The following is a 14,137-nucleotide window of genomic DNA, read 5'->3' on the forward strand; positions in this document are numbered from 1 at the left end:
CCTCTGACAGTACAGTACTCCTTCAGTACGGCGCTGGAATGTTAGCCTAGATTACATGCTCAAGTTCTGCAGTGAGACTTGAACATACAACTGTCTGAATCAGATGTGACAGTGCTACCAACTGAGCCAAGCTGGCACTACAGTACATTATACCTACTTAAGCATGAAAGACTATAAGATTCCTAATTCCAGAGACTACCAATAAATTGTTGTACGTTCATGTCTGCCCATTTTCTCATGGAAATTTTTTTTAAATGCAGATCTAACACAAAAAATTCCAATAATGAATTCTAAATCAGATTCAAGGTATATAGTAGCTGAGAAACAATTTCAATCATACTGTAGGATGAAAAATTATTTTTTTTATATTCGTTCATGGGATGTGGGCGTCGCTGGTGAGGCCAGCATTTATTGCCCATCCCTAATTGCCCTTGAGAAGGTGGTGGTGAGCCGCCTTCTTGAACCGCTGCAGTCTGTATGGTGAAGGTTCTTCCACTGTGCTGTTAGGAAGGGAGTTCCAGGATTTTGACCCAGCGACGATGAAGGAACGGCGATATAGTTCCAAGTCGGGATGGTGTGTGACTTGGAGGGGAACGTGCAGGTGGTGTTGTTCCCATGTGCCTGCTGCCCTTGTCCTTCTAGGTGGTAGAGGTCACGGGTTTGGGAGGTGCTGTCAAAGAAGCCTTGGCGAGTTGCTGCAGTGCATCCTGTGGATGGTACATACTGCAGCCACTGTGCACCGGTGGTGAAGGGAGTGAATGTTTAGGGTGGTGGATGGGGTGCCAATCAAGCGGGCTGCTTTGTCCTGGATGCTGTTGAGCTTCTTGAGTGTTGTTGGAGCTGCACTCATCCAGGCAAGTGGAGAGTATTCCATCACACTCCTGACCTGTGCCTTGTAAATGGTGGAAAGGCTTTGGGGAGTCAGGAGGTGAGTCACTCGCCACAGAATACCCAGCCTCTGACCTGCTCTTATAGCCTCAATATTTGTATGGCTGGTCCAGTTAAGTTTCTGGTCAATGGTGACCCCCAGGATGTTGATAGTGGGGGATTCAGCGATGGTAATGCCGTTGAATGTCAAGGGGAGGTGGTTAGACACTCTCTTGTTGGAGATAGTCATTGCCTGGCACTTATCTGGTGCAAATGTTACTTGCCCTTATCAGCCCAAGCCTGGATGTTGTCCAGGTCTTGCTGCATGTGGGTACGGACTGTTTCATTATCTGAGGGATTGTGAATGGAACTGAACACTGTGCAATCATCAGCGAACATCCCCATTTCTGACCTCATGATGGAGGGACGGTCATTGATGAAGCAGCTGAAGCTGGTTGGGCCTAGGACACTGCCCTGGGGAACTCCTGTAGCAATGTCCTGGGGCTGAGATGATTGGCCTCCAACAACCATTACCATCTTCCTTTCTGCTAGGTATGACTCCAGCCACTGGAGTGTTGCTCCTGATTCCCATTGACGTCAATTTTACTAGGGCTCCTTGGTGCCACACTCGGTCAAATGCTGCCTTGATGTCAAGGGCAGTCACTCTCACTTCACCTCTGGAATTCAGCTCTTTTGTCCATGTTTGGACCAAGGCTGTAATGAGGTCTGGAGCCGAGTGGTCCTGGCGGAAGCCAAACTGAGCATTGGTGAACAGGTTATTGGTGAGTAAGTGCCGCTTGATAGCACTGTTGACAACACCTTCCATCACATTGCTGATGATTGAGAGTAGACTGATGGGGTGGTAATTGGCCGGATTGGATTTGTCCTGCTTTTTGTGTACAGGACACACCTGGGCAATTTTCCACATTGTCGGGTAGATGCCAGTATTGTAGCTGTACTGGAACAGCTTGGCTAGATCCGCAGCTAGTTCTGGAGCACAATTTTTCAGCACTACAGCCGGGGTATTGTCGGGGCCCAAAGCCTTTGCTGTATCCAGTGCACTCAGCCATTTCTTGATATCACATGGAGTGAATCGAATTGGCTGAAGACTGGCTTCTGTGATGGTGGGGATATTGGGAGGAGGCCGAGAAGGATCGTTCTGGCTGAAGATGGTTGCAAACGATTCAGCCTTGTCTTTTGCACTCACGTGCTGGACTCCGACATCATTGAGGATGGGGATGTTTACAAAGCCTCCTCCTCCTGTTAGTTGTTTAATTGTCCACCACCATTCACGACTGGATGTGGCAGGACTGCAGAGCTTTGATCTGATCCGTTGGTTGTGGAATCGCTTAGCTCTGTCTATAGCATGTTGCTTCTGCTGTTTAGCATGCAAGTAGTCCTGAGTTGTCACTTCACCAACTTGGCACCTCATTTTTAGGTACGCCTGGTGCTGCTCCTGGCATGCTCTTCTACACTCCTCATTGAACCAGGGTTGATCCCCTGGCTTGTTGGTAATGGTAGAGTGAGGAATATGCCGGGCCATGAGGTTACAGATTGTGCTGGAATACAATTCTGCTGCTGCTGATGGCCCACAGCGCCTCATGGATGCCCAGTTTTGAGCTGCTAGATCTGTTCTGAATCTATCCCATTTAGCACGGTGATAGTGCCACATAACACGTTGGATGGTGTCCTCAGTGCGAAGACGGGACTTCGTCTCCACGAGGACTGTGCGGTGGTCACTCCTACCAATACTGTCATGGACAGATGCATTTGCGAAAGGTAGATTGGTGAGGACGAGGTCAAGTAAGTTTTTCCCTCGTGTTGGTTCGCTCACCACCTGCCGCAGGCCCAGTCTGGCAGCTGTGTCCTTCAGGACTCGGCCAGTTCGGTCAGTAGTGGTGCTAGCATGCCACTCATGCTGATGGACATTGAAGTCCCCCACCCAGAGTACGTTCTGTGCCCTTGCTGCCCTCAGTGCTTTCTCCAAGTGGTGTTCAACACGGAGGAGGACTGATTCATCAGCTGAGGGAGGGAGGTAGGTGGTAATCAGCAGGAGGTTTCCTTGCCCATGTTTGACCTGATGCCATGAGATTTCATGGGGTCCAGAGTCAATGTTGAGGACTCCCAGGGCCACTCCCTCCTGACTGTATATCACTGTACCGCCACCTCTGGTCGGTCTGTCCTGCCGGTGGGACAGGACATACCCAGGGACGGTGATGGAAGAGTCTGGGACGTTGGCTGAAAGGTATGATTCTGTGAGTATGGTTATGTCAGGCTGTTGCTTGACTAGTCTGTGGGACAGCTCTCCCAATTTTGGCACAAGTCCCCAGATGTTAGTGAGGAGGACTTAGCAGGGTCGACTGGGCTTGGTTTGCCTTTGTCATGTCCGGTGCCTAGTGGTCCGTCCAGTTTTATTCTTATTATGACTTTTTTTAGCAAGATTTTACAACTAAGTGGCTTGCTGGGCCATTTCAGAATCAACCACATTGCTGTGGATCTGGAGTCACATATAGGCCAGACCAGGTAAGGACAGCAGGTTTCCTTAGTGAACCAGATGAGTTTTTACAACAATCCAGTCATTTCATGGCCACCATTACTGATACTAGTATTTTAATTCCAGATTTTATTTAATTAATTGAATTTAAATTCCCCAGCTGCCATGGCAGGATTTGAACTCGTAACTCCAGATTATTAGTCCAGGCCTCTGGATTACAAGTCCAATAACATAATCACTATGCTACCGTACCCGTATTATGTGCAATGTGCTCCAAGTTTCATTTTTGAATCCTCTGGAGAATCAAAAACACCTGGAAGGTAAGGAGCAATACTGCAATGTGGAGTCCAGCGGAGTCATTTTATGAGTATGCACTACCAATGTGAAGCCTTGTCAGCGAGCAGCACTTAGCAGGTATTCAGACGTGCGTTAATTTTCACGCACAGCCAGATCACAAAAGCGCGCTGAGATGAATGACCAATTAATCTATTTCCGGTGGTGTTGGTTGAGGGGATTATATTGGCCAGGACATCAGGAGAACTTATCTTTGAATAGTGCCATGGGATCTATAATGTCCACTTAAAAAATTCTTAGCAGTGCACAGATGAATTTCTGATATGTGCTGCCAATGGACGAGGCCCCTTACCAGCAGTGCAGATTTATTTAATTACTCCTCAGTAGTGATATGCTATAAAAATAGTACAAATCTGCAAGTGGAGCCTTATAAAGATGGATAGGAGTTTAGATCTCTTTCAGAAATGTTTAAAAATCATTGGGAAATACAGAGACCGGGGAGCAAGTTGAAACAATTCTAAGGAAGAGGAAAGACAGGAGATATCTGTATACAGGCTACAATCATCACATGGCAGCCTAAGAAACTAGAATATAGCAAGTACATTAGCAGAGAGTCAGGTTACATTAGAAAACAGCTAGACAAATGGTAAACAAAATAGGGGGAGATTAGAAGACAGCTGGATAGATTACAACAGAATCAGGGTAAGAGTGAAATACTGCTAGGAATATTTAAACAGAGTTCGGGGAGCATTGCAAGAGGCAAATTGGAACACGGGCAATTTCAAACAAAAGGCAGATGGTCAAAATAGAAAATTACTGGAGGAATCAGAGCATAAATTAGGGAGATATGGAACACAGCCAGAAAAGATAAGAACATAGCTGAGAGGTTCGAGCACAGCTGGAGCCCCTCTGTAATGAAATCACGAATATGTAATATGGCTTTTTCAGATTAGTGAAATAAGATCTAAAATACAGCACGAAATGCGCAATGATTTTTGTCAACAGATGGGCAAATTAGGAATTTTCCACAGTCAGACCACACCCAGACCACACTAAACAGACAAGCTTAACCTTGCCCACCTGGTGGAAACTGGTTACGTGGGCAGTTAAAACCGCATGAGAGATGGATGCAGATGTCCCACTCCCTTCCCACAGTCTTCAATTTTAACCTGTTCTTCTGAGCAGGCGGCAAGGACACCCACGGGAAACTGGTGGGGTTCTTCTTTAAACTTGCAGATCGGGCTTTGATGACATCATCGGTGCCCGACTGCTATTTTAAACTAGTTGCCTGAATGGGAAAACCACTGTGGCTTTCCTGCCAGGAAGAACTTTGACAAGATTGAGCACACCATCCTCCTCCAACCCCTCGCCTCCATTGTCCAGCTGAGTAGGACTGCTCTCGCCTGGTTCCATTTTTACCTACCCAGTCATAGCCAGAGGATCTCCTGCAATGGCTTCTCTTTTCGCCCCCGCACCATTACCTCTAGAGTTCCTCAGGGTCAGCTTCATTTATATAGTGCGGGCAAAGTCTTGCCCGATTTTGAACCTAGCATTGAAAACTTGCTGGGAGGAGGGAGGGTAATAGGGGAACAGGAAACTGCATATAAGTCGCCCTTAAAGTGCTACTTACAAGGATTGATGGGTAAATTTAAAGAGATGCAACCACTCTTAAAGTTAAGTGGCCACATATAGCGGCAACAATGTTGGTAGCCGTTACATAGGCTACTAATATTTTTAACATATATCTCAAAGGTTGCTTGGATAACAAATATGTCTGGCAAAATCCAGTGACTGACACAATAAATAAAGAGGCAGGAAACTAAGGCTCTGGCCAAATGGTGGAGCTCATAACACATCAACCCCCTGTTTGATGGCGAGTGAAGTGGAAGTGGCACAGAATGAGGTGGTTGCTTGCCATAAAAGGGCATCCTTCCCATCTGGAAGGATTGCAGCGTGTCTGGATGGAGGTTAAGGAACCGTTACTACCTTCCATGCTAGCTCTATGCTGCATGTTAGCTGCAACTGTCCTTGCAACAGGTGGTACTGGGTGTCTGTTGACCCAGAGTTTGTGCAGCAAGTTCTGCATAGTCACTCCCAGGTAGGTCCATCTCTGCCTATAAATGTGAGTGGGATGGTACTGGCAGGTGGGTGCAGTTTGGCTTTGGTGCAATCTAACCTGCTGCGCATCTCTGAATTGCTCCCCCTCTTCCTCCAAAAACATAATTAAAGGGAATTCCCATTGGGAAGCCCATTGTCCCATTATTTTGGATGTGCCAAAAAATTGGCACTGCCAGAACATTTGGCACGAAGAGGGTAATTTCCTCACAGTAATTTGTGCCACTGTTACACCAATGGAAAAAGATTTGTGCTCACTGGTGGTCAGGAGAGTTATTTACAGGAGTGTTTCCTGGGGCAGCTTATTTGGAGTAGTGATTAGCATAAATCCTGTGTACAATGGGTGGATTCTTCTGGAGTGCGTGGAGAATACTTAAAAAAACGTTCTAGTGAACTCTTCAGTAATGGACTGGGGAATAAACAGGGAAGGAAGGAGCAATGACTCCCTTGACTCTAAGATAATTTCACTGCATGTCTCGTCAATCTTTTTCTCATACTTTGCAAGAATGTCTACAATGGGTGACACTGGAACAAGTACCCAAACAAGACACCGGGCATGGCACCCAGGCATAGAAGAAACAACACAGAATTTTACTGAATATTGAATGCTATACCTGCTCCTGAGAAGGCTCACTGTAGGCAGGGGTGGGGGGCTGAAAACCTGACGGGGGTCTGATGCAGTTAGAAGTCAGTCTAGGTGTATGTAGACAAGATTGCTGCAAAAAGTGTTTCCCAGCTGCTGAAATTGCTATTGAAACTGTCCAGACTCTTCAGACACAGGAACTCCTCACTTCCGCTGTCTCAGCTGATCCTGGGAACAGCTACATTTTATAATTCTCCTGAGTGCATTGAGAGTGTAAAAGCAGGAAATTCAGCGCTGCATTGGCCCTCCTGATCATATATTTAAATGAGGGCACTCAGGACTCAGAGGGTGGATTGTGGAAAGGGCCAAAAAATGCAAGAGAACTTGGGAGAAGCGTTTTAAGAGAGGAAAACCGGCAGAAGAAGCTTCTGCCCGGTTTTTCTGCTGCAAAAATTTACTTGCCCCAATTATGCACCAGAAATACCCTGAAAATGGAAAGGAAATTCACCCCCAAAACTCCTGACCAATTAAATGTAAACAGAAAATAAATAAACGGTAACAAGAAAAATAGCTTGAGAATGCTGCTACCAATCATAATATGGGGCTCTTTCAGCAAAATTTGTTATGGATGAGCGGGGCAAATGTCAGGCCTGTCCCGCTCAGGATTGTTCAGCAGACCTGGTGGCTGCCAACTAAAGGTAAGTTCTTAATTTTTGAAAAAAACATTATGTGGAGCCAGGAGGAGTAAGAGTGCTCCCCCGAACTCCACAGTCCTGGAGATCGCCGCTACCCCACACCACCCCCCAACCCCGTTGCCCGATCCAACCCCCTCCCAGAACTTACCTGAGAGCTGCTGCCATCAATCCGAAATTCATTTTTCTCTTGCAATCCGTCAGGCTTTCACAGGCAGCTCACTCTGAAGATGAAGGCCCAAGACCTAATTTCAGAACAACCTCAGGTCTCTCTGTTCAGGTGCACACAACTTGTGCAGCACCAAGTCATGGCCCATAAACGGGCCCAGACTAATTTCTAGCCCACAATCTCTTTCTCTAATACTGGCAGTTGGAAGTTATTATCAAGTTCAAGAAAGAAGATGTAAATGATTAACAATAATATTGAACTGCTATCCGATCTATAATCTTGTATATTGTTTCTACAGTTAGAAAGGATAACACACACCTGGTTCGAAACTGACCTTATACCCATTACAATTGTTTGTCTCTCGCCTGTTACATGAGAATGGACAGGACAGGGCCCCGTGAGCTCCACTACCAAGGTGGCTAATTACATGCTTTCTATGACAACAAATTACCTTCTTGGATGTTTGGGCCAATTTGAGCTTTCAGATGCCACGCAAAAATGGTGTGATATTATGGTCTAGTCACCCCAATAACAAGTTTGGTTCAAACTACAATGCTTAATTTAATGATAGGTCTAAAAAATGCCATTTCAAATTGGCTTCAGTCAATCAGGAAGTAATTTAAAGTAGCATAGATCCCGAGCAAGTTCAAAATGGAGGTTGAAAGAGGCATAGCAAAGAAAGCAGGCACATTTTTAGACTTTCATTTTCTTTTTCATGACAATTTTCTCCATTCCCTTCCACACCTAAAAACACTGACTCCAAAGGCATCTGTCACCCTCCAGCACCATGCCCATGTGGCTACTGTTCATGTGTGAGCATTGACAGTGAGCGTCAGCAGGCTACCTCCCTGGGGGGTGGGGGGAAATCACAGCCAGATTTGATCTTGTCTTCATCTAAAGCTGCTCTTGGAGTAGGGGGTTACTGGATAAAGATCAGGACCTGGCACCCAGGCAGATTCCCCACCCTAATCCAGCAAAAGCCAAGTTCTTGGCACCAAGGGTGGCTCTGCTGCACAGGAGGGGAGGAAGAAGAGTGGCAGGGCTATAGTGGTAGGGTATTCAATTGTAAGGGGAACAGATAGGCGTTTTTGCGGCCGCAAACATGACTCCAGGATGGTATGTTGCCTCCCTGGTGCTAGGGTCAAGGATGTCGTGGAGCGGCTGCAGGACATTCTGGAGGGGGAGGGTGAACAGCCAGTAGTCGTGGACAATATCGGTACCAACGACATAGGTAAAAAAAGGGATGAGGTCCTGCAAGGTGAATTTAAGGAGTTAGGAGATAAATTAAAAAGCAGGACTTCAAAGGTAGTGATCTCAGGATTACTACCAGTGCCCCATGCTAGTGAGTATAGGAACAGGAGAATAGACAGGATGAATGCGTGGCTGCAGGGATGGTGTAGGAGGGAGGGATTTAGATTCCTGGGACATTGGGACCGGTTCTGGGGAAGGTGGGACCTGTACAAGCGGGACGGGTTACACCTGAGCAGGACCGGGACCAATGTCCTCGCGGGGGTGTTTACTAGTGCTGTTGGGGAAGGTTTAAACTAGAGTGGCAAGGGGATGGGAACCTGAGCGGGGAGTCAGAAGGGAGTAAAGTTGAGAGCAGCAAGAGAGGGGAAGACCCAGGGGAAATTTACAATACAAATAGTACAAACAGTTGTTCAAGAACAAGTGAAAGGGAAAAGCGTAGAGCAGCAGAAAGTGTACTTTAGACACTACAGATAAAGTGAAAACTAGAAGGCGTAAGGCGATTAACCCGGCATCAAAGCTGAAGGCCAGGCTAGGGTGTGTGGCCCAACTAAGAGTTCTATATACAAATGCATGGAGTATAAGGAATAAATTAAATGAACTGCAGGTTCAAATTCAAATTGGAGGGTATGACATGTTAGCTATTATTGAGACATGGCTGCAGGATGGTCAGGATTGGGAACTAAATATACCAGGTTATAAGGTCTACAGGAGAGATAGGGAAAATGGAAGAGGAGGAGGAGTAGCCTTAATGATTAGAGATTAAATCATTTCAATGATAAAGGAGGATATAATGAGAGATAAGCAGCCAACAGAGACCTTATGGGTTGAATTGAGAAATAGGAAAGGATCTAAGACTATAGTGGGAGTTGTGTATAGGACCCCTGGCAGCAGCTCTAAAGTGCTAGTTTGTATAAATGCAGAGATTAGACAAGCGTGTAACAAAGGCATAGTGGTCTTAATGGGGGACTTTAACCTTCACACAGATTGGGAAAAGCAGACTAGCAACTGTCAGAAAGGTAGTGAATTTCTTGAGTGTGTCCGGGATAGTTTTCTACAGCAGTATGTCCTAAAGGCAATAAGGGGGCAAGCCATACTAGATTTAGTAATGAGTAATGAATCAGATTTAGATAACGGCTTAACTGTACGCGAACATCTATCCAACAGTGATCATAACATGATCGAGTTCAAAGTAGTGTTTGAAAGGGAAATAAGTAAATCAGCTGCTAAGATTCTAGACTTGGGTAAGGCCAACTTCAATGGGATGAGACAGAGACTGTCCACAGTAAACTGGGCAAATCTGTTAATGGGTAAAATGACTGATGATCAGTGGGAAATGTTTAAAGAAACATTTAACGTGATACAGAATCGGTTTATACCCCTGAGGGGCAAGAACTCTACTTGCCAAAAAAAACAGCCATGGACAACTAAAGAGGTAAGGGACAGTATAAGACATAAGGAAAGGGCATACAAAAAGGCAAAAAATGGCACAGATCCTGGCGAATGGGAAAGATACAAAGATCAACAAGAAACTTGCAAGGGATATCAAAACCAATACGAAGAACTATTATAGTTATATTAGGAAAAAGAGGGTGGTCAGGAGCAGTGTTGGCCCCTTAAAAACTGAAAGTGGGGATATTGTCATTGACAATGGGGAAATGGCGGACATGTTGAACAATTACTTTGCGTCAGTATCTACAGTAGAGAAAGAGGATAGCATGCCGGAAATCCCAAGAAAACTAATATTGAATCGGGGACAGGGACTCGATAAAATTAACATAAGTAAAGCAACAGTAATGAAGGAAATAATAGCACTAAAGAGTGACAAATCCCCAGGACCAGATGGTTTCCATCCCAGGGTTTTAAAGGAAGTAGATGAGCACATTGCAGATGCCCTAACTATAATCTTTCAAAGTTCTCCAGATTCAGGAACTGTCCCTCTAGATTGGAAAATTGCACGTCACTCCGCTTTTTAAGAAAGGAGTGAGAGGGAAACCGGGGAATTATAGACCAGCTAGCCTAACATCTGTTGTGGGGAAAATGCTGGAGTCTATAATTAAGGATAGGGTGACTGAACACCTTGAGAATTTTCAGTTAATCAGAGAGAGCCAGCATGGATTTGAGAAAGGTAGATCGTGCCTGCCAAACCTGAATGAATTTTTTGAAGTGGTGACTAAAGTAGTGGACAGGGGAATGTCATTGGATGTTATTTATATGGACTTCCAGAAGGCATTTGATAAGGTCCCACATAAGAGACTGTTAGCTAAGATAGAAGCCCATGGAATCGAGGGGAAAGTACGGACTTGGTTAGGAAGTTGGCTGAGCGAAAGGCGACAGAGAGTAGGGATAATGGGTAGGTACCCACATTGGCAGGATGTGACTAGTGGAGTCCCGCAGGGATCTATCTTGGGGCCTCAATTATTCACAATATTTATTAACGACTTAGATGAAGGCGTAGAAAGTCTCATATCTAAGTTTGCCGATGACACAAAGATTGATGGCATTGTAAGCAATGTAGATGAAAACAAAATTACAAAGCGATATTGATAGATTAGGTGAATAGGCAAAACTGTGGCAAATGGAATTCAATGCAGACGAATGTGAGGTCATCCACTTTGGATCAAAAAAGGATAGAACAGTGTACTTTCTAAATGATAAAAAGTTAAAAACAGTGGATGTCCAAAGGGACCTCGGGGTACAGGTACTTAGATCATTGAAGTGTCATGAACAGGTACAGAAAATAATCAATAAGACTAATGGAATGCTGGCCTTTATATCTAGAGGACTAGAGTACAAGGGGACAGAAGTTATGCTGCAGCTATACAAAACCCTGGTTAGACCGCACCTGGAGTACTGTGAGCAGTTCTGGGCACCGCACCTTCGGGAGGACATACTGGCCTTGGAGGGAGTGCCGCATAGGTTTACTAGAATGATACCCGGACTTCAAGGGTTAAGTTACGAGGAGAGATTACACAAATTGGGGTTGTATTCTCTAGAGTTTTGATGGTTAAGGGGTGATCTGATCGAAGTTTATAAGATATTAAGGGGAACAGATAGGGTGGATAGAGAGAAACTATTTCCGCTGGTTGGGGATTCTAGGAGTAGGGGAAACAGTCTAAAAATTAGAGCCAGACCTTTCAGGAGCGAGATTAGAAAACATTTCTACACACAAAGGGTGGTAGAAGATTGGAACTCTCTTCCGTAAATGGCAATTGATACTAGCTCAATTGCTAAATTTAAATCTGAGATAGATAGCTTTTTGGCAACCAAAGGTATTAAGGGGTATGAGCTAGATCACAGATCAGCCATGATCTTATCAAATGGCGGAGCAGGCACGAGGGGCTGAATGGCCTACTCCTGTTCCTATGTTCCTGTATTCCTATGTTCCTAATCCAAGGACAGCAAAGCCAACTACAGCAATTATGCTGCCAACCAAACTGGGATCAGACAACTCAAGACAGGGTATCAAACCTGGGGCTTTTTTTGGTCTATGTGGCTCAGCTATTCAGTGGAAAAGACCTCACTAAGCAATCAGGGAACCATGTATTTAAACTTAAAATAAATGGGCCTGAAAATTCTCAGTGCAAATGCGGTGGAGCAGGAATAGCGGAAGATATGTCAGCGAACAATGCATGTGGGTGCTACTGGTGGCCTCCGCCCCAAAAGGTGCAGCTCTCCATGTGATTGGACTTTCTTGTAAGATAGCCAAGAAAAATTTGCAATGGATCCTCTTCTAGTGGAGGCCCGATGTTTCTGGGTCCACCCGATTTTCCTCCCCTTTCATTGCATTCTCTGCCAATTTACACTGGCAGTGCATCCCAGTAGCCAAGGAAATTTGCAGTCAATATCCATAAGAAAAGATAAAATACTATAAATCTTTGAGTATAATACGCCACCATATATAATACCACCACCACCTTCTCAGGGCAATTAGGGATGGGCAATAAATGCCAGCCTTGCCAGCAAGCACCACATCCTGAGAACACATTTAAAAAAAATAATGGGTGGTTCATTTTCAGAAAAATATAGCATCCATGTTTAATACAAACACCCTGTTCCATTTTTAGCTATTGAAAACTCTTAAATTATTTGGCAATGGGTAACACCAGCATAGACATGGAAGCTATCACCGAGTATCAGCATGTGAATGAGAATTGGGAAGGGGCCAAGGATGGGTACTTGACACATAGTATATCAAGACTTAACGATCTGCAATCTTCTGGCACTAGATGCCATTGCAGAAAATAGAAAAACAGTCCAGTGCATAAAGACATTTCCTGTTGAAATTAGATTTTTCAGCCATCATATAGTATAGATCAATTCAGAAAAGAAAAGCAGGCCATATCAAACAATTTATTCTGTGCATCGATTTAACATGTTTGGAACAACAGAAAAAGACTTACCACAGTCACTGTATTGGCTAGAGGCAGACATCTCTTTGTCTCTTGCAAGTAACCCTAGAGAACAAAGGCAGAGTTTTTTTTGGGGGGTGAAGGTTTATTTGTAAGGTTTGCAGAGTTTATTTTGAAAATGCCTCGGCTTTTTAATTAGACTGTTTTTATCCTTTATAAGGAGACACTTTCCATTTCCCTGACTGATTAATGCTAAGGTGACAAGAACTCAAAGTTCAAACTTACTCAGTGTACTTTCATAGAATTATATAGAATGTACAACACAGAAACAGGCCATTCGGCCCAACTGGTCTATGCCCGTGTTTATGCTCCACACGAGCCTCCTCCCTCCCTACTTCATCTAACCCAATCAGCATATCCTTCTATTCCTTTCACCTTCATGTGTTTATCTAGCTTCCCCTTTAATGCATCTATGCTGGTCGCCTCAACTACTCCTTGTGGTAGTGAGTTCCACATTCCAACCACTCTCTGGGTAGAGAAGATTCTCCTGTATTCCCGATTGGATTTATTAGTGACTCTTATATTGATGGCCCATAGGTCTGATCACCCCCGCAAGTAGAAACATCTTCTTTACATCTACCCTATCAAACTCTTTCATAATCTTAAAGACCTCTATCAGGTTACCTTTCTTTTCTGGAGAAAAGAGCCCCAGCCTGCTCAATCTTTCTTGATTCGTCTAACCTCTCAGTTCTGGTACCATCCTAGTAAATCTTTTTTGTACCTTCTCGAGTGCCTCTACATCCTTTTTATAATATGGAGACCAGAACTGTTCACAGTGTGGTCTAACCAAGGTTCTATACAAGTTTAACATAACTTCTCTGCTTTTCAATTCTATCCCTCTAGTAACGAACCCCAATGCTTGGTTTGCTTTCTTTTAAATGGCCTTATTAACCTCCATCGTTGCTTCTAGTGATTTGTGTATCTGTATCCCTCAGGATCCCTCTGTTCCTCTACCCCATTTAGACTCTTATTATCCAAGCAGTATGTGGCCCCCTTACTTTTCCTACCAAAATATAATACCTCACATTTATCTATATTGAAATTAATTTGCCAATGACACACTCATTCTGCAAGTTTATTAATGTTTTCCTATATTTTGTTGCAGTCCTCCTCAGTATTAACTATACCCCCCAATTTGGTGTCATCTGCAAATTTTAAAATTGTACGTCTGATTCCCGAGTCCAAATCGTTTATGTAAATGATGAACAACAGTGGTCCCAGCACCGATCATTGTGGAAAACAACTTCCCACCTTTTGCCAGTC

General features: G+C 44.5%; 1 protein-coding gene across 3 annotated transcripts in view; it reads right to left on the reverse strand.

The window, feature by feature from the left end:
* The window catches only part of LOC137333112 (uncharacterized protein C7orf57 homolog), a 137,600-nt gene that overhangs the window by 105,237 nt on the left and 18,226 nt on the right, over positions 1-14,137 (reverse strand). For all 3 annotated transcript variants that reach the window (XM_067997270.1, XM_067997279.1, XM_067997261.1), the window contains exon 2: positions 12,866-12,919. In XM_067997270.1, coding sequence (XP_067853371.1) covers positions 12,866-12,896 — 31 coding nt within the window. In that variant the 5' untranslated portion in view covers positions 12,897-12,919. The remainder of the gene's footprint in view (positions 1-12,865; positions 12,920-14,137) is intronic.

This window comes from Heptranchias perlo, chromosome 2 (genome assembly GCF_035084215.1).
Source record: "Heptranchias perlo isolate sHepPer1 chromosome 2, sHepPer1.hap1, whole genome shotgun sequence".
Classification (NCBI taxonomy): domain Eukaryota; kingdom Metazoa; phylum Chordata; class Chondrichthyes; order Hexanchiformes; family Hexanchidae; genus Heptranchias; species Heptranchias perlo.